The 20944-nt window shown below is 36.4% G+C and overlaps 2 protein-coding genes across 4 annotated transcripts in view; both read left to right on the forward strand.

Moving 5' to 3' along the window:
• LOC131301872 (protein C2-DOMAIN ABA-RELATED 7-like) overlaps positions 1-8465 on the forward strand; it is a 27834-nt gene extending 19369 nt beyond the window's left edge. The window contains exon 4 of the mRNA XM_058328360.1: positions 8193-8465. Within this exon, the coding sequence (XP_058184343.1) occupies positions 8193-8225 (33 nt within the window). The 3' untranslated portion in view covers positions 8226-8465. The remainder of the gene's footprint in view (positions 1-8192) is intronic.
• On the forward strand, positions 6616-20944 carry LOC131301874 (kirola-like). 3 transcript variants are annotated; one of them, XM_058328366.1, is made up of 2 exons: positions 6616-7084; positions 7518-8101. In XM_058328366.1, the coding sequence occupies exons 1-2, from the start codon at positions 6841-6843 to the stop codon at positions 7781-7783; spliced, it is 510 nt and encodes a 169-aa protein (XP_058184349.1). In that variant the 5' UTR covers positions 6616-6840; the 3' UTR covers positions 7784-8101. The 3 variants fall into 3 exon arrangements, with proteins under 3 accessions (XP_058184349.1, XP_058184348.1, XP_058184350.1); XM_058328365.1 differs by lacking the exon at positions 7518-8101 and adding an exon at positions 20317-20944 and having other exon boundaries at positions 6773-7084; XM_058328367.1 differs by lacking the exons at positions 6616-7084; positions 7518-8101 and adding exons at positions 19334-19865; positions 20317-20944.

Raw genomic sequence — 20944 nt, forward strand, 5'->3', positions numbered from 1 at the left:
TCCCCCAACGCCCCAGAACTTCCCCAAATTTCAGGATGCTTTAGGTTTCCACGGCAACCATGGACGACGATAACCAGAACAGCAGTGCAACTCGAACACCACCACCACCGGCGACCACGATCCACTTCCCACCACCACCGGCGAGCACCACTACCCAACCCCAGCACTCCCCCACCGCCGGAGACCACCCCTTGGCTTCTGCGCACTCCGACCGCTGTTACCCCCACCACGAAGGTCTCTCTCTCCTCTTTCTCTCAATTAGTACCAGTTGCTAAAAAAATCATAAATTGAGTTGGTAGAAAAAAAAAACCCCCAAGTTCAAAAAAGGGTTTCATAAAAAATTGTAGGAGACAAGGTGCGGTATACGGGTTACTTTCGAATGCAGAAAAGCATCCAGAAAAAGTGTAGATTCAACCTAGTGTGGATATAGCCATAACATATTTTGTCCATACACTGACATTTCTCATCCATTTTCTTGTGGTTTAACAGCTCTTTGTATGCCTTTGTAGCTAATTACCTCTTTGAATTGAATTGAATTTGCATATACAAGCAAAGAAAATTAGTTGATTACTTGATTGATGTGCCGCTGCGCATAGGATCGTATTAATCGTTTTTCCTTGTTTGTGCAAATTGAATTTGCAGATTTTCTGGGTGGCTGTTTTTGGGTTGGAATGAGCGATTTTCTGGGTTGTTTACCAAGCTAAAACAGGCTGTTTTTAGTGGAGTTTCTGGGCTGGTTTTATGACTGAGTTTTGGGGTGATTTCGGGGCTCAAATGGACCGATTTTTAGGAGCTGAAATGAAGTAGGTTTCGGGACTATTTTGGGGCTGAATTTGGAGTTAAATAGAGCTGTGATGGGCTATTCGGAACTGGAAATTTTATAGGCTGTTTTACCGGGTTGTTTCGGAGTGAAATCGGGTTGCTTTCGGAGAGAAAATGGAGCTGTTCAGAATTGGTTTATGGAGCAGATTTTGGGGTTGCTTTGAGAGTTGATTGCATGTATTTATACAGCAAGGAGAAAATGATTATGGTAGGCTTGGTAGCAAGATGTGTGAAAAATGTGCAAACAGCGAGGGGGTTAGAATCAAACAAAGGAGTTTATAGTTTTATTTCTAGAAGTTGATCGATCTGTTTAGGCTCAATGTTAGAGAGAATTGGACACTCTCTAGTAAGCTGATGCCTTCTCATAGAACTGGGTTTTGGGCATTCAGTATTAACTTTCTTAGAATCTGTGATAATTGCTCCTAAACCATAATAATGCCAACAATTATATATTGCCAACAGATTAAAAATGTCAAACTACATCATGTTTTACCACCAACAAATTGATAAAATGTCAAAATACACCATTTTTCACCACCAACAAATGGATAAAATGTCAAAATACACCATTTTTCACCACCAACAAATTGATAGTCAAAAATACATGTTTCGTCACTTTTCAGTAGAATATTTTTCAACAAAGACGGCATGTTCCCTCTTCAAAAACCAACTCGAATGCATCTCCCTCTTCATTCACATTCTAGTTTTGTCGGGATTGTTGCGGAGCACTAATCAACTCAAAAAATACATCATCTTGCAAGAATGTCTCATCTCCCGTCACCTGAAAGAAATAAGAAGAAGATAAGTTGAAGCAAATAAAATAGAATGAAATTATACTACGAACCAAGAATATATTATAGATGTCTTACACACCTCAAAAGTTTGTGAATGGAATGATGTTTGGGAAGACAAATTAGATTCGCAATTGATCATTTCGGGCATATAGGGCATTGGACCATCCTAATTCACAAGAAAGTCAACAACATATTCTTACATAATGTAAAGAACAAGAACTTGAAATAAAGTAGTTAAGCATTATTTGTTAATACCTGATAAAGACTGGTAGGTGTGACAGTAACTTTTTTCCTCTTTCCATTCTTCTCATACCAAGGTTTCAAACGCTTACCCTTCTGGTTGTTAACTCTGGCTTTCTTTTTTCCCCCCATTGCACGCAAGAAGGACTTAAACAACCATTCAAAAGATTCCGAAGTTTCATCATACAAAAGAGCTGCACCAAAAATTGCCGTCATTCTAAAATGGTTAAAGCCGATGAATATAGCAAGTGGCCGACACTCTTTATTTGTTTGGAATGTTGTGTCAAAAGACACAGCATCTCCAAAAAGTCCATAATCTGTGATTATCTCATGGTCAGCCCAAAAAATATTAGTAATCTTTTCCTCAATATCCAATTGAACGTCATAGAAAAAGTAAGGATTTTCAGCCACTTGAGTTTGAAAGTATCCTAACGAAGCCCCAGCTTCACCATATTGTAAGCTCCTCTGTCTTCTTGCACGCAAGTAACTTCTATGGTTGTCTAGTGTGAAGCCTACGTTTTCCCTCCCCCCAGATTGGGCACTAATAAGATCATGTGATGCCTTAACCGATAAACCGCTGTCAACGGCTAACTCGATATTTAGAGCTTGTGCCTCACGTATCCTTCTTTGAGAGCGCAACAAAAAAGAAGTTTTAGGATCATGGAAAACGTGATTGTGATTTTCTTCAAACTTCGTCACAGACCATTTTGATTTCTGTCGGTTAAACGCTATGTACATGAACGCAATGCATTTAGTTCTTGTCTCCCTTCAAGGTTGTTCTACCACTAGGGACCGATTATCCGTCTCTCTCTCGCCTTCCTTACTACTAACAAACTTCCGATTAATCATTATACCATCTTTTTTGCTGTTTGTGCAATAACAACTTCTAATGCCAAAACCCATAATTCTTGCATGATCATTGTAAAACTCATATGCATCCTCCTCCGATTCAAATTCCATTCCAAGAGAAAGAGAGTAATCTTTGGACAACTCTTTCATAGTCTCCTCAGGTCCAGTACCACCTTCCATTCTAACATAAAGTCGTAAACATTAAGGTTAAAAATCATATTCTATAAGTAATTGTGCAGTACTAATAATCTGCAAGTATGGTTAGACCTTACAAACTAAAAATCTTTATTTTTTTGCTTCAAAAAGGATATGGGACCACAAGCATCATTAATCAGGGGAGTCAATTCAAACAAAAGGCCAAAAAACCCACTCCCAATGCTCTTACCAATGGAGTAGTATAAGAATAAGGCTCCGTTCCGGAAACCTTCTTAAAAAATAAGTACTTATTTTGCCACTTCTCATTCAAAAATAAGAAGGGTCATTCCACAAAACCCAAATAAAAAGTTCCTTTCACATTTTCAAACTCAAAAATAATGAAAATGAAAAAAAAAATTCAAATTTTTTTTTGCACCGTATAAAAGATCTCAATGAGATCTATCAAACAAGATCCATAGTGATAGGAAAATTATTTGCGTAAACACATGATTTTTGAGCTTGAAATTGCCTTATACAAAAAATAAGACTGTTAATATGATAATGGGCGCCGGCGGAGGGAAATCGTACGGCGGCCGCGCCGGGCCGGCTCCGGCCACCGAACAGCCGATCCAAGCTATCCAAAAATTTTTAAAAAAAAAACGGAGGGGGCTTTCGCGGGAATCAATGGCATCCGAGGTGTGTAGGGTGCTTGATCCGAGCACCCCTTTTCCGTATATATATGATCAAGCACCCTACACGGAAAAGGAGTGCTCGGATCAAGCACCCTACACATCTCGGATGCCATTGATTCCCGTGTTAGACCCCTCGTTTTTTTTATAGAATTTTTAGACGGCTCGGATCGGCCGTCCGGTGGCCGGAGACGGCCCGGCGCGGCCGCCGGTACAATTTCCCTCCCCGGCCGGTCGGTACCTATATAAATTCTTCCAAAATAAGTACCAGCTTTCTTATTTTTAGGAACAAGCCTTCTTATTATACAAAAAATAAGTTCTTATTTTGTTTCTGGAACGGGCTCTAAATCATAACTAAGTATAAAATAATACCCTCTTGTTTGGTCACTCTTACAGGAAATCACCAAATTCTTTATCATTCGTCTCTATATTTTATTTTGACTTTCAATAGAAAATGATTTTCTAGATCCAATATCTTTTCTGGAATTTCAACCCAAAAGACAAAGTTCATTCCGAGAACCGAAAGGATACACTATATCAATATACAAAATGGTAAGATCGGGGCTAGCTTGTCCGTGTTTTCTTTTCCATTGACGAACTGGGAAGACCTTCCGAGACCCGAAGATTTTGAACAACTCAACAGGTTCATATTTTGTGCGAGGAAAAATTATACTAATGACCACCGAAATTGAAAGAAAGCAGATAGAATCTTACCGGTTCGGAGAGGTAGGAGGTGCACGATCAATGGTTGTGGGCGGCGTCGATGGTGCACCATCAGCGTTTGTGGGCGGCAACAGAGGTGACGAAGTGGTGTCTTTTGGCGACGGCAATGGAGGAACGGCGAGGGTCGAGTTGCATGGCTGTTCTGGGCTATAGTCGTCCATAGTTGTCGTTTCCATGGTTGTCGTTTCAAACTTAGCCCTAAAAGAATCGTAAATATTTGGGGGAGTTCTGGGCGGCATATTTGAGGGAATTAGGGATCTCAAAACGGCGTAGTTTTGTATTATTACTGGATTGGCCAAAATCCCCCAAAACGACGTTGTTTTGGGGGGCTGCAACCTGCAGTGCTTTCAGCTCACTGCAGGGACTCGAATCCGAGTTTGGTGCGGTTGTGGTTGTGGTTGATGGACGATATGGTGGCGTGGCAGGGAGAAGCGATTGAAGGAGGCGGCGGCGGCGGCAACGGTGTTAATGCCAATTTGAAGGATTGATGGAAGGGATAAAGAGAAGAGCAAAATGTTATTTTCCCCTTATTTGTTTTCCAAAACTCAAAATTCTATTAATATGGATGGAAAACATGATAGCAGGCAGTGTGTCTGCAAATTTCACAAATTATAGTATGTTATGTGCACACTTTTGAACTATAAAGGATGTATCTACACATAACCCAAAACACAGGGGGTCAAAGTGAACTTTGCCCTAAAAAATAGGATAGGTAATTGCGAGAAAAGATGTTTCTTGTGTAGTATCTATAATTTCGTATTCCGTGACATATGATCACAGTGGAGAAAAACTAAAATATGAATGTAGCAATTAAACAATTAATCCCATAGCGTGTATGATATATATTTTTTGAAAAATAGCCATCATATAATCTTTGTTCTCCAAACTTTGGTTCATATATAATCTTTTCGTGTATGAAAATATCATACTTTATTGCTAGAAAGATCTTATTAGGTGGGGCGATCTTTATGTAACTATCTATATAACGCACGATAAGATATACGTAACCCCCTTTTTATTTTGAACAATTCAAACCGCTAATTAAATAATATATGTTAATGTGTAATTCATGCAAAAAAAAAAAAAAAAAATTCACATCGAAACTTGATTCAAATTTTTTTAATATGACCACGGGATAGATTTTGATTCAGTTCGTTGCACTAACCTAATCCCATCAAAATTAAAGTGGCCAGCAAGGAAGGCCCATTTTCCAAAAAAAATTAATCCCAGCTGTGATCAATAATTCAGTTTCTTAATCTATCCAAAATAGTAATCTTAATTCTTTAATCGAAATTTGTCCATTTTCCAAAAGTCGTGATTTGATCGTAGCACCTAACAAAATAAAAAATTAAATGGTGTGCATCATGTTTTAGCTCGTTTCACTGCTCAGATTGAGCTCTCATAATTTCATTTCATTGTTACTGTTAAAAATTTCTTAGAGCGTTCCAACGTAAAATCAATTGACAATAGGTAGAGTAGCCTCTAGAATATATTAACTAAGCGTAGGTGGCTTAAATGAGCGATGAGAGACAAGTCTAATACGGAGGCGGGGAGCTGCTGTCCCGGCCGAGCAGGGCTCGCTCCGGTTTCGCTCCGATGATCGGAAAAATTCACTTCGTAAAGCTTGTCGAGTAGAACAAGTGAGCCAAAAATCAGGTCGATAGGATATCGTTAAGTGCCTTATCAAAAATCCACTGGAATGCATTATTGGCAAGTTATATGTGTTCCGAATAGATCGAGCCGGAGCGAGCCCCGCTCGTCTTGGACAGCAGGCTACTACCCCTTAAAGGGACAACAGCTCCTCCGCCTCCGTCTAACACTCCCCCTCACGTGCAGCCCAGATGCACGTGGAGGTGACAGACCAGCCTAAAACCATGTTAGATTTTTTAAGGGTTCCAGCCTAAAACTAATTGGCAATAGATGGAGTAGTCTTTAGAATATATTAACTAAACGTGGGTGGCTTAAATGAGCGATGTGGAACAAGTCTAATGGTTAGTTTTGTTGAAATAAAAGATCTCTAATTTCTGCCGTCTCTTGTAATTCTTCGCTCAAGAATTTATCGCTATTCTCAACTAAATAACGAAGAAAATGTTCTGAATTATCAAAACGAATGCTCTTTTTCAAAGTTACTTGAGAGTTCAGCAGCTTCTCTTATGAAGGTATTGAGTTTTTTTTTTTTTGATCCGCAAAGGTATTGAGTTCGAACTTTGCTAGCTACATGCAATTATGCAAAGTATGCACAACCTTTTTTTACTGTGGAGATACAATATAACACTCTATTGGACCTGATTAGGTGGCGGCTCGTGATTCTCGTTCCCTCTCCTATTAGATGGAGGCTAATTTAGGCCATAACAAAGTGTGAAAAAAAATCAAAGAAAGAAACGAATATGAGGGGATAATTGTGTATTAGGTGAACACTATTCTATCATTGTGGCTAAATAATTTTTTTTATTTGGTTTGGCAAGTGCATGCAGTCTGCTGGGTAATAATTTTTTTAACCAACTCAGAACTCTCCACTATATAAAGGCATCAAGGCCAAAGGTTTTTCTTCACCACTTGGAGCCTTTCCAACATTATCCCTTGGGTGTATGCAAAATATACTTTCGGGGTTTCTGGGGTGTTGCTCGAAGTATTTTAATAAAGAGATGGGTCTGAGTGGGAAGATGGTAAGGGATGTAGAGATCAAGTCGGATGGAGATGTGTTTCATGAGATCTTTCGATACAGACCACATCATATATCGACGATGTCGCCTGGTAACATTCAAAATGTTGATTTGCATGAAGGCGATTGGGGGACGGTTGGCTCTGTCATCTTCTGGAATTACACTCATGGTATGGAGATAACATCTTTATATGTGAATTTACCTTATTCTAATTTTCAGTTCCTTTAAGACCATATTATTTAGACATATGAAATGTTAAGAGCAATGACAAGTGGGAGGGTGAGAGGGTAAGTGTGTGAAAAATCTATGAAAATATGTGAACTCTGTGTATCGAAATGTGTCAAATGTGATGATAATCTAATTGTTTCGAAAGTACAAAATAAGAAATTACTAAGATGTATTTGTGACGTTCAAAGTGTAGATAATATGTATCTTCTTATAAGGAGAAATCTTTTGCTCTCAGCATTTTCTAAGGGTTAAAACCGGAGTATATCAAAATGAACTCACATAATCTAGAAAAAAAGAAGAAAAAAGAAGAAGGGTTCACATGCTTGACTTAAGAAGTATTGATTTTGTCATTTTTGTGTGGATCTGTGGCGCAGATGGGAAGGAGAAGACTGCTAAGGAGGTTATTGAGGCAATAGATGAGGAAAAGAAGTTGGTGAGATTCAAGGTTGCTGAAGGAGATCTCCTGCAGCTGTACAAGACATTCATAATCACCGTTCATGTGGACACAAAAGGGGAAAACAATTTGGTGACATGGACCTTTGAATATGAGAAGCTGAATGGAAATGTTGAAGATCCCACCACACTCATGGACTTCTGTATTGTGGTCACCAAAGACATCGAGACCCACCATCTCAAGTAATGCTACCTATAATAGATGCATATATATGAAGGTCATGATCTAGTCTGGGGATCGGTCGGGATGTGCAGAAGTCTCGAACACTCCTGTAAAATAAGAAATGTAAGAAAAATACATAAATAGATCATGATCTTAGTTTTCTTTGTGTTTAGTTTTCTTTGTGTGGCGTTGTGTGCTTTCGTGGTGGTCGAAGTAACCACTTAATAATGTATTGTGTATGGTTTAGTAAGAGTGTGGTGAGGGATGTCAAATTTGCAGTGATGGCAAAATATCTACAAGTTAATGTTGAGTTCCATTATTATAAAGGCATATGTTTGTGTAGTATTGTCTTGGAGAATGTTATGGGTAGTTTGGTGTATTTTACTTAACGTCTGTCGCTCATGGTACTTCGTAACCTTGATCTACTATGCAGGCGACGGTGTCCCTCACGAAACCACCGCCGTGAATGGGTAGTTACTCGAAAATGAAGAACCAATGGGGCTACGATTTTACAAATAGATTAGATGGCTCTTCCCATTTGAATTTGTTTTGTAAAAGCCGCTGTATTAAATGTTTTAATTTCAAGAACAATATTCTGAAAATGTATGAGTGGGTAACATAATTTCCTAATCGTAATGTAATTCGTTATGGTACTTGAACTCCTTAAATTAAATGAAAATGTTTATAGTGTTCCATTTTTGTTGAATTCAATTTACTCAACGAACTGACTTTTTGGAGCGTTACATGCTTCGTTGGTGTAAGCAAAATACACTGAATGAATCAAGTTACTCAAGTTTGAGTTCATGTTTGCTTATCAAAAGCTTGTTTAAGATTAGTTTGTTATGTAGACATACCTAACGATGTTCCGATTTACCGGAGAAAAGATTTCATTCATAATCTTTTTGTGTACAAAAATGGGCAAAGTCCATTTTGAACTCTTGTAATTTGGGCCATGTGTGGATACATTTTTATGGTTCAAAAGTGTGCATATAACACCTTGAGGTTTGTGAAATGTGCAGACACACGCCCTGTCATCATATTTTCCATTCATATTAAGATACATAGCATTAAAAGACATTTTTGTCCTCTCTCTCTCTCTCTCTCTCTCTCTCTCTCTCTCTCTCTCCACTCCACTTCACTCCCTCCCTTTCTCTCTTCCTCTCTCCCACCGACAAAAGCCGTTATAGACTCCATATTTTGAAAATTTTGAAAATTGGGCAATTTAATGAAGGGCGGTGCATCAGAGGCAGGAGGGAGTTTGGTGCGGTTGTGGTTGATGGACAATGTGGTGGCGCAACAGGGAGACGGGATTGAAGGAGGAGGTGGCGGCGGCGGCGACGGTGGTAATGCCAATTTGAAGGGTTGGTGGAAAGGATAAAGAAAAGAGAAAAGTGTTATTTTCCTCTTATTTTTGTTTCAAAATTCAAAATTCTGTTAATATGAATGAAAAACATGATAGTAGAGAGTGTGTCTACACATTTCACAAACCATAGTATGTTATGTGCACACTCTTGAACTGTAACGCCCCGATTTTCAACTTAGGTGGGTTTGATGTTTCCATCCATTCCAAGCCATCAAAAACATTAATTAGGAACTAAATATACTTAGGAGAAAGTAGGAGAGCGATTATCTTACCTTGAATCCGGCCGAAAAAGCGATTAACGGGTTCGGTTGATTTTTAGCGATCGGAGAAGACGACGGAATCGAAGAACTCTGGGGCTGCCTCGGAACGAATTGAAGGTGGGCTGTGGATGCTTGGTGATGTAGTGGTTGATTGGAAACCCGAATTTGATGTATGGAGTAGTGTTATGTAGGAACCCGTTTCTCTCTCTCTCTCTCTCTCTCTCTCTCTCTCTCTCTCTCTCTCTCAAAACTCCATGGATGAGAACTCAAGTTCTCTCTCTTTCTCTTTTTTCTTTCCCTGGATTGAGTAGCAAAATGGAAAGGAGTAACTTTCGTTTTGATGTTCGGAATTATATGGGTGTGTATAATGGGAGAGAATGAGATAGTGGGGGAGGTGGGGTGTTGTAGACTTGTAGTGGGTTCAGGGCATAGAGGAAGAAGTGGGGAGGTTACAATCTGCAGATAGGTGATGGGTAGCCTTATTTTCGGCTGGAATGGGGGGAGAGAGTAGTTGAGTGTGGGTTTTGTTGGGATAGAATTTTGGTTAGGAGTTTTTTTTTTTTTTTTAAAAAAAGAAAAGATAAAGAGAATTATGAATGTATGCACAGTAAAGTGTATATTATCCCGCACTAACATAATCATGTGTTTTAACTAATTAATTTAATTGATCATTGAATTTGAATTTAACATTTCAAAACTTTTTATATATATATTTTTTTCAAAAAAAAAGAGGAATGTTACAACATTTCCAGGGACAAGGGTACAGCGGAGCTAATTCCACAAACACATAAGTGTTATCACATTTGTCAAATTCCGTTTTATTTCGTTGGGTTGTAAGACAATTAAGCAGTTTTGAATTTGGTATTCGAGATTTCCGCTGCTAAACTCTGTTTAATAAAATTTTATTTCGTAAATCAGTTTTAAGGATTATTAAATCAATTAGAAATGATTTAATTAACGTGTTCGAAAATTGGGGTGTTACATGAACCATAAAAGGTATATCCGCACATGACCCAAAACACAGGGGTCAAAGTGAACTTTGCCCTACAAAAATAGGATAGTTAATTGCGAGAAAAGATGTTTTTTGTGAAGTATCTATAATTTCGTATTCTGTGACATATGATAACAACAGAGAAAAACTAAAATATGAATGAAGCAATTAAACAATTAATCCCATAGCGTATGATATATATTTTTTGAAAAATAGCCATCATATAATCTTTGTTCTCCAAAATTTGGTTCATATATAATCTTTTCGTGTACGAAAATATCATAGTTTATTGCTAGAAAGATCCTCTTAAGCTGGGCGATTTTTATGCAACGTTCTATATAACACAGGATTAGATATATGTACCCATTTTTTTTTAACAATTCAAACCGCTAATTAAATATATGTTAATGTGTAAGAAAAAAAAAATTCACATCGAAAACTTGATTCAAATTTTTTTAATATGACCACGGGATAGATTTTGATTCAGTTCGTTGCACCAACCTAATCCCATCAAAATTAAAGTGGCCAGCAAGGAAGGCATATGTTTGTGTAGTATTGTCCTGGCGAATGTTATGGGTAGTTTGTCGCTCATGGTACTTCGTAATCTGGACCTATTATGCATGCAACAGAGTCCTTCATGAAACCACGGTCGTGAATGGGTAGTTACTCGAAAATGAAGAACCAATAGGGCTACGATTTACGAATAGATTAGACGGCTCTTCCCATTTGAACCTGTTTTGTAAAAACCGCTGTATTAAATGTTTTAAGGGGAAAAAACTAAAATAGTCCATGTAGTTAAATGTTTGTGTCAATTTGGTTCCTGTAGTTATAATTGACTCGATTTACACTCTGTACTTTCCATTTTGTTCCAATTTGGTCCAATTACTAACTTCCGTTAGTCCGCCGTTAGTCCTTTAAATAGCAAAATCATATGGCCCCCTTTTTTGGGTTAAAACAGACTCGTTCCCGCTAAATAAGCCAACTGGCTTATTTTTTTTTATCTTTATTCAAATTTTTTTCGTATTTGTTAGTTTTTTGGGGGGTTATTGCATCGTCATGACGAGAGAAATCTAAAAATTAAAAAATTATGATCGAAATTTAATTTTTTTTGAATAAAGACCAAAAAATTGACTTATTGGCTTATTTTTATCTTTATTCAAAAAAATTAAGTTTCTATTGTAATTTTTTACTTTTTAGATTCCTCTTGTCATAACGATGCAATAATCCCCAAAAAAATGACGAAAAACTAGCAATTACGAAAAATATTTGAATAAGAACAAAAAAATTAGTCAGTTAGCTTATTTAGTTGAACAGGGTTACTCATTCCCCTCTTGCCCTAACATATCTTTAAATCAAAACACAGCTCATTCTTCCATTCTCCATTGATAAAGAGGCACTTGAGAAGAAATTTGGTTATAGTTTTCTGCAAAAAATTGCCCTCAAATTCATCATTTTCATGATCAGCCATGAGATATCATAACCACTGGTATTGTCTACCTGTTCAACTTGTGGACAAATACTAAGATGCCTTATTTTTCTGCATAGTACTAAAAATGCATATAGAACCATGTCTAAAAGTCACAACATGATATAGATCCAAAATTCAGAATATGATAAAGAACCATGTCCAAAAGTTAGAATATTACATAAACTCAGTTCCAAATTTAGCAAGTCATAACCTAATACATAGACATAACAAACCACTCAACTAGGTTACAATAAACTTAACTTAACCGCCCAATTGGTTACAAAAAATAAGGCCATGTCATTCCATTCATTTTCTTATACTTGGCCCATGCACTGATTCTTGACTAGGAATGTTGAAAAATAAACCTATACCAATTTTTTCGTCTTTATTTAAAAAAAACTAAATTTCGATCATAATTTTTTACTTTTTAGATTTCTCTCGTATGATGATGCAATAACCTCCAAAAAATTGACGAAAAACTAACAAATACGAAAAAAATTTGAAGAAGGATAAAAAAATAAGCCAGTTGGCTTATTAGCCGAACGGGTCTGTTTTAACCCCCAAAAAAGGGGGCCATATGATTTTGCTGTTTAAAGGATTAACTGCGGACTAACGGAAGTTAGTAATTGGACCAAATTGGAACAAAATGGAAAGTACAGAGTGTAAATCGAGCCAATTACAACTACAGGAACCAAATTGACACAAACACTTAACTACAGGGACTATTTCAATTTTTTCCCCATGTTTTAATTTCAAGAACATTATTCTGAAAATGTATGAAGGGGTAACATAATTTCCTAATTGTAATGTAATTTAATTCGTTATGGTACTTGAACTTAGAGATGACAATCCTAACCCACATTTCTATATACGTCTATATCCGCCCACTTAACCCAACTCAATCCATCCATATTGTATAATGAGTTGATATGAGTTCAACTCATATCATTCTATATATATATGGATTTAGATGGGTTAAAAATTGGTTTAATATGGATTAGACCTAAAATATCTATTCCTGCACAAAAGTTAATTGCCTCCTGTGCCGGAGCAAATTCGGTCTTCTTTATTCACGCCATCGATCGCCCAGCGGCAGATTCATCACCAACACATTCTCAGCAACTCCAGCTCCAGGGAAAAGGTATCCCTGCACCACGGAATCGCTCAGAGCGTAGATCAAGAACATGAACAACTACATAAAGGCGGGAACGAAGTGGACGCAACTGATTTTATACCTTGCCAGATCCTTCGCTTTCTCCCTCTCCTCGCCGTCGCAATTGAAAATGTACATTTAAGGAAAGGAAAACAGAGATCAAACTTTTCACTTTATTACAAAAAATATTAGGGTAAAAGTAAAAAAAAAAAAATACTTTTTCGATTCTTTCGTCGAGACAAACTGATAGGGATAAAAAGTTTGTTGCAAAACAAAAAAATACAAAAAAATTTGAATAGAGACAAAAAAAAAAGTCACTTGACTTTTTAATTCAAACCTAAGTGGTGGTTTCGACGAACGTAACGAAGACCGAAACTATACAATCGGTGCAATCATCGCCTTCCAGATAATTCTCTGATGTGGCCTCTGACTCCTCGTCGAAGTTATATTATTGTTTGGAAATGAAAAAAAGAAGAAGTAAAAACCTGGTTTTTTAATGTTTTTTTAGCCTCTAGTTGCTTCATTTTTATTCAAAAAAAAATGGAGTTTTAATTATAAAATTTTACTTTTCTGAATCTTCTTATTGAGACAAATCAGAGGGGGGAAGAGAGGGGAACGGGGAAGAAAAAAAAGAAAAAACGGGTCGGGTCAGGTAGGTCTGGGTTTGGTTTGACCCATATTCGATCCGAACCGTTTCAACCCATTTACTTTTTGACCCATAACCCGCTCATATTTGACCCACAACCCGTTTTAACCCGTCCAAACCCGCCCAGACCCGCCTGTTTGCCACATCTACTTGAACTCCTTAAATTAAATAAAAATGTTTATAGTGTTCCATTTTAGTTGAATTCAATTTACTTAACGAACTGGCTTTTTGGAGCGTTACATTTTTTGTTGGTGTAAGCTGTAGGGTTGCTGAATGAATCAAGCTACTCAAGTTTGAGTTCTTGTTTGCTTATCAAAAGCTTGTTTAAGATTGATTTGTTATGTAGACATAAATAACGATGTTCTGATTTATCGGAAAAAAAATTTTCATTCATAATCTTTTTGTGTACAAAAATGGGCAAAGTCCATTTTGAACCCTTGTGATTTGGGCAATGTGCGGATACATTTTTATGGTTCAAAAGTGTGCATATAACACCTTGTGGTTTGTGAAATATATGTGCAGACACATGCCATGTCATCATATTTTTCATTCATATTAATATACATAGCATTACAAGACATTTTTTTCTTCGTCTCTCTCTCTCTCTCCCCTCCACATAGCATTATATTATTGTTTGGAAATGAAAAAAAAAAGAAGTAAAAACTTGATTTTTTAAAGTTTTTTTAGCCTCTAGTTGCTTCATTTTTATTCAAAAAAAAATGGAGTTTTAATTATAAAATTTTACTTTTCTGAATCTCTTTATTGAGACAAATCAGAGGGGGGAAGAGAGGGGAACGGGGAAGAAAAAAAGAAAAAAACGGGTCGGGTCGGGTAGGTATGGGTTTTGTTTGACCCATATTCGATCCGAACCGTTTCAACCCATTTACTTTTTGACCCATATTCGACCCGCTCATATTTGACCCATGACCCATTTTAACCCTTCCAAACCCGTCCAGACCCGCCTATTTGCCACATCTACTTGAACTCCTTATATTAAATGAAAATGTTTATACTTTATAGTCTTCCATTTTTGTTGAATTCAATTTACTTAACGAACTAGCTTTTTGGAGCGTTACATTTTTCGTTGGTGTAAGCTGTAGGGTTGCTGAATGAATCAAGCTACTCAAGTTTGAGTTCTTGTTTGCTTATCAAAAGCTTGTTTAAGATTGATTTGTTATGTAGACATAAATAACGATGTTCTAATTTACCGGAAAAAAAGATTTCATTCACAATCTTTTTTTGTACAAAAATGGGCAAAGTCCATTTTGAACCCTTGTGATTTGGGCAATGTGCGGATACATTTTTATGGTTCAAAAGTGTGCATATAACACCTTATGTTTGTAAAATATATGTGCAGACACATGCCATGTCATCATATTTTTCATTCATATTAACATACATAGTATGAAAAGACATTTTTTCCCTCGTCTCTCTCTCTCCTCCACTCCACTCCTTCCCTTTCTCTCTTCCTCTCTCCCACCGACAAAAACCGTCATAGACTCCATTTTTTGAAAAATTTGAAAATTAGGCAATTTAATGAAGGGAGTTTGGTGCATCAAAGGTAGGAGGGAGTTTGGTGCAGTTGTGGTTGATGGACGAAGTGGTGGCGCAGCAGGGAGAAGGGATTGAAGGAGGAGGCGGCGGCAGCGACGGTACGTAGTAATGTCAATTTAAAGGATTGATGGAAGGGATAAAGAAAAGAGCAAAATGTTTTTTTCCTCTTATTTGTTTTCCAAAATTCAAAATTTTGTTAATATGGATGGAAACTTGATGGCAGGGGGTGTGTCTGCACTTTTCGCAAACCATAGTATGTTATGTGTAGACTTTTGAATCATAAATAGTGTATCCGCACATGACCCAAAACACAGGGGGTCAAAGTGAACTTTGCCCTACAAAAATAGGATAGTTAATTGCGGGAAAAGATGTTTCTTGTGAATTCACTACTACAATAATAGATATGCATCACACTAAGAAAATTCACGGTTTTCAGTGAAAGCGTGATAAAAAATAGTGCTTAAATTTTTTGTATCTCAGTTTAAGTCCAAAGCTGAGATAAAAAGTGGGTTTTAGCGCGACATAAAAAATCTCGCTCTTGCGGCGAGATAAAAGAGATAAAAGAAAAACAACCCCACCTTTGTGGCGTGAGAAAAGATTTTAGGGCCGAAAAAAATGAGATAAAAGATCTCGCTCTTGTGGCAAGATAAAAGAGAAAAGACCTCACCCTTGTGGCGTGATAAAAGATTTTAGGGTGGAAAAGAATGAGATAAAAGATCTCGCTCTTGTGACGAGATAAAAAAGAAAAGACTTCACCTTTGTAGCGTGATAAAAAATTTTAGTGCGGAAAAAAGTTAGATAAATGTTCTCACTCTTACAGCGAGATAAAAAGCCTACCCATTTAGGCGTGCAGTCAGAATTTTCACATGAGCGGGCTGGAACTCATTTAGGAAGGTTTTGAAAAGTTATGTGAGAAAAACGATGTCATTTAAGAATTTTGAAAAGTTTTTTTTTTTTTTTTTTTTACAAAAGGTAAGAAGATAAGACCTAATTACACTCATCCCAAAAAATCTTTACGTTTCATCTTCATCTTCATATCCAAAAGATCGAGAGAGAGAGAGAGAGAGAGAGAGAGAGAGAGAGAGAGAGAGAGAGGGCAAATCCCACCACTGAATCTTTATGGTTTATTGTAGTAGTGAAATTTAGTTATTTCAGATGTCTTCCAAATATACATTTAACACATTAGGTAAAAAAACAATTACTTATGGCTTAACTTTGCTTGAAAATGATTAAAATCCAATTTGGAAGCCACCATTGAAATTGAAATTTAATATAAACACAAAATCCATGTGAAATGGTTAGTTTATAAATAAAAAAAAATCTAAAGTTTCTCTATAATGTTACAATCAGCATGTTGTGATAATTTTTATAAAAATACAAAGCGCACAGTAAAATAAAAAATACTATTGTCTACTAAATTTTCTAGTTAAAACTAAATTTTTCGTCCCAAAAAAATCCTTTGGTGACTAACAACTAATTTTGTTTGGTAAAAGATCTGTTGTCATATTTTTAAAGTTTTTTTAAACAATGTTTATATATGTATTTTTATATATTTTAATATCATGTTAATTGCATTTCAAAAAATTCAGCAAATTTTAAGGGAAAAAAAGTTTTCTCACTTTAAAAAGTAAGTATAAATATTTTTATTTTCCTAATATAACAGAAATTAATTCTTGGCTAACTTAGTGGCAAGAGCTTGGAAAATCAACTAAGGGTGCGTGGATTTGAAACTTGGTAATGGCAAGAAAAATTGGTCTCGTACATACAAAGAAAAGATCACGCGCAATGATTTTTCATCTCAGTTTATGGTGTGATCATTTTAAATTTTCAATCATGGTTATACACCTTGATCTAAAGTGATATATAATCACATTCAAAAAAGAGAAACGATCACGTCCAAGAAAACAATCACGGCTTATAACCGTGATAAAAGAGAAACGATCACGCCTTTTGGCCATGAGAGAAACAACCCAAATCCATCACGGTAGCAAGAGCGTGATGAAAAACTTACAATCACAGCTAATTACTGTGATCTTTATGGTTTATTGTAGTAGTGAGTATCTATAATTTTGTATTTCGTGACATATGATCACAACAGAGAAAAACTAAAATATGAATGAAGCAATTAAACAATTAATCCCATATCGTGTATGATATATATATATATATATATATATATATATATATATATTTGAAAAATAGCCATCATATAATCTTCCTTCTCCAAAATTTGGTTCATATATAATCTTTTCGTGTACGAAAATATCATAGTTTATTGTTAGAAAGATCCTCTTTGGTGGGGCGATCTTTATGTAACTCTCCATATAACGCAGGATTAGGTATACGTACCCTTTCTTTCTTTTTTAACAATTCAAACAGCTAATTAAAGATATGTTAATGTGTAATTCGTGCAAAAAAAAAAAAAAAATTCACGTCCAAAACTTGATTCAATTTTTTTTAATATGACCACGGGATAGATTTTGATTCAGTTCGTTGCACCAACCTAATCCCATCAAAATTAAAGTGGCCAGCAGGGAAGGCCCATTTTCCAAAAAAATTGATTCAGTTCGTTGCACCAACCTAATCCCATCAAAATTAAAGTGGCCAGCAGGGAAGGCCCATTTTCCAAAAAAATTAATACCAGATGTCATCAATAATTCAGTTTTTTAATCTATCCGAAATAGTAATCTTAATTCTTTAATCGAAATTTGTCCATTTTCCAAGAGCGCTGCTATTCGCAGCACTTTATTTTCTCCCATACCCTACTACATTTCGGTAAATAGTTATTGAAAATCATACATAACATTTTGGTAAATATCTGTTGAAAACAAGATTATATTTCGGTAACTATATGTCGAAAATATGTTCAACTTTCGGTAAACAACTGCTGAACATACATTTTAGGTAAAATAGCTGTTGAAAAAAATATTATATTTCGGTAATTGGATGCTGAAAATATATCTCAATTTCGGTAACTAACTGTCGAGTATAATTGAAAATTTTTAACGAATTATGAGAGAAAATAAAGGGCTGCGAATAGCAGCGCTCTTTTCCAAAAGTCGAGATTTAATCGTAGCACCTAACAAAATAAAAAATTAAATGGTGTGCATCATGTGATGGCTGGTTTCACTGCTCAGATTGACCTCTCATAATTTCATTTTATTGTTTACTATTAAAGATTTTTTAGAGCGTTCCAACTTCCAACGTATAATAAATTGACAATAGGTAGAATAGCCTGTAGAATATATTAACTCAGTGTAGGTGGCTTAAATGAGCGATGTGAGATAAGTCTAACATGGAGGCGGGGGAGCTGCTGTCCCGGCTGAGCGGGGCTCGCTCTGGTCTCGTTCTGATGATCGGAAAGGTTCACTTCGTAGAGCTTGTCGAGTAGAACAAGTGAGCCAAAAATAAGTTCAATCGGATATCATTAAGTGTCTAATCAGAACATTTTTATCTTGAAAAGAATGGTTTCGAAACACTATATCAAATCCACTGGAATGCATTATTGACAAGTTATATGTGTTCGGATCAGATCGAGCCGGAGTGAGCCCCGCTCGTTTGGGACAACAGGCTACTGCCCCTTAAAGGGGTAGCAGCTCCCCGGCCTCCGCCTAACACTCTCATTCACGTGCAACCTAGATGCACGTGGAGGTGACAGACCAGCTTAAAACCATATTAGATTTTTTGAAGGATTCCAGCCTAAAAATCAATTGACAATAAGTGGAGTAGTCTCTAAAATATATTAACTAAATGTGGGTGGCTTAAATGAGTGATGTGGGACAAGTCTAACGGTTAGTATTATTGAAATAAAAGAAGATGTCTAATCTCTACTGTATCTTGTAATTATTCACTCAAGAATTTATCGCTATTCTCATCTAAATAACGGAGAAAATGTTCTGAACTTATCCAAACGAAGCTTTGTTTGATCGATATCAAAACGAAGGCTCTTTACCAAAATTACTTGAGAGCTCAGCAGCTTCTCTTATGAAGGTATTGAGTTTTTTTTTTTGATCCGCAAAGGTATTGAGTTCGAACCTTGCTAGCTACATGCAATTATGCAAAGTACGCACAACTTTTTTTACTTTTTTTACTGTGGAAATATACAATACAACACTCTATTGGACTTGGTTCGGTGGGGGCTCGTGATTCTCGTTCCCTCTCCCATTAGATGGAGGCTAATTTAGGCCATAACAAAGTGTGAAAAAAAATCAAAGAAAGAAACGAATATGAGTGGCTAATTGTGTATTAGGTGAACGCTATTCTATCATTGTGGCTAAATAAATATTTTTTTTTGGGTTTTGCAAGTGCATGCAGTCTGCTGGGTAGTAAATTTTTTAACCAACTCAGAACTCTCCACTATATAAAGGCATCAAGGCCAAAGGTTTTTCTTCACCACTTAGAGCCTTTCCAACATTATCCCTTGGGTGTATGCAAAATATACTTTCGGGGTTTCTGGGTGTTGCTCGAAGTATTTATATAAAGAGATGGGTCTGAGTGGTAAGATGGTAAGGGAGGTAGAGATCAAGTCGGATGGAGATGTGTTCCATGAGATCTTTCGATACAGACCGCATCATCTGTCGACGATGTCGCCTGGTAACATTCAGAATGTTGATTTGCACGAAGGCGATTGGGGGACGGTTGGTTCTATCATCTTCTTGAATTACACTCATGGTATGGAAATAACATCTTTATATGTGAATTAACCTTATTCTAATTTTCTGTTCCTTTAAGACCATATTATTTAGACATATGAATTGTTAAGATCAATGAAAAGTGGGAGGGTAAAAGTGTGAAAAATCCATGAAAATATGTGAAACTCAGTGTATCAAAATGTGTCAAATGTGATGATAATCTCATTGTTTCGAAAGTACAAATTAAGAAATTACTAAGATGTATTTGTGATGTTCAAAGTGTAGATAATATGTAGCTAGTATTCTTTTATGTATCTTCTTATAAGGAGAAATGTTTTGCCCTCAGCATTTTCTAAGGGTTAAAACCGGAGTATATCAGAATGAACTCACATGATCTAGAAAAAAAGAAGAGTTCACATGCATGGCACAAAAGTATACAAGCTTGACTTAAGAAGTTTTGATTTTGTCATTTTTGTGTGGATCTGCGACAGATGGGAAGGAGAAGACTGCTAAGGAGGTTATTGAGGCAATAGATGAGGAAAAGAAGTTGGTGAGATTCAAGGTTGTTGAAGGAGATCTCCTGCAGCTGTACAAGACCTTCACACTCACTGTTCATGTGGACACAAAGGGGGAAAACAATTTGGTGACATGGACCCTTGAATATGAGAAGCTGAATGGAGATGTTGAAGATCCCACCACACTCATGGACGTGTGTATTGTGGTCACCAAAGACATCGAGACCCACCATCTCAAGTAATGCCACTTATATATATATATATATATATGAATTGAAGGTCATGATTTAGTCCGGGGATTGGTCGGGATGTGCAAAAAGAAATTTAAGAAAAATACATAAATAGATCATGATCTTAGCTTTCTTTGTGTGGTGTTATGTGCTTCTGTGGTGGTCGACGTAACCACTTAATAATGGATTGTGTATGTTATAGTAAGAGTGTGGTGAGGGATGTCAAATTTGCACTGATGGCAAAATACCTACAAGTTAATGTTTAGTTTCATTATTATAAAGCCACATATGTTTGTGTAGTATTGTCCTTGGCGAATGTTATACAATGGTACTGTAATGCCTTCTTTTTATAAATGTCATGTTCTTTTATGATA

This window comes from Rhododendron vialii, chromosome 9a (genome assembly GCF_030253575.1).
Source record: "Rhododendron vialii isolate Sample 1 chromosome 9a, ASM3025357v1".
Classification (NCBI taxonomy): domain Eukaryota; kingdom Viridiplantae; phylum Streptophyta; class Magnoliopsida; order Ericales; family Ericaceae; genus Rhododendron; species Rhododendron vialii.

Bases quoted from the DNA above. Each gene is read 5' to 3' on its own strand.
- LOC131301874 (XM_058328366.1), top strand. From the start codon at position 6,841: ATGCAAAATATACTTTCGGGGTTTCTGGGGTGTTGCTCGAAGTATTTT. The intron at 7,085-7,517 runs GTATGGAGATAA...TCTGTGGCGCAG, and splicing joins CTTCTGGAATTACACTCATG to ATGGGAAGGAGAAGACTGCT.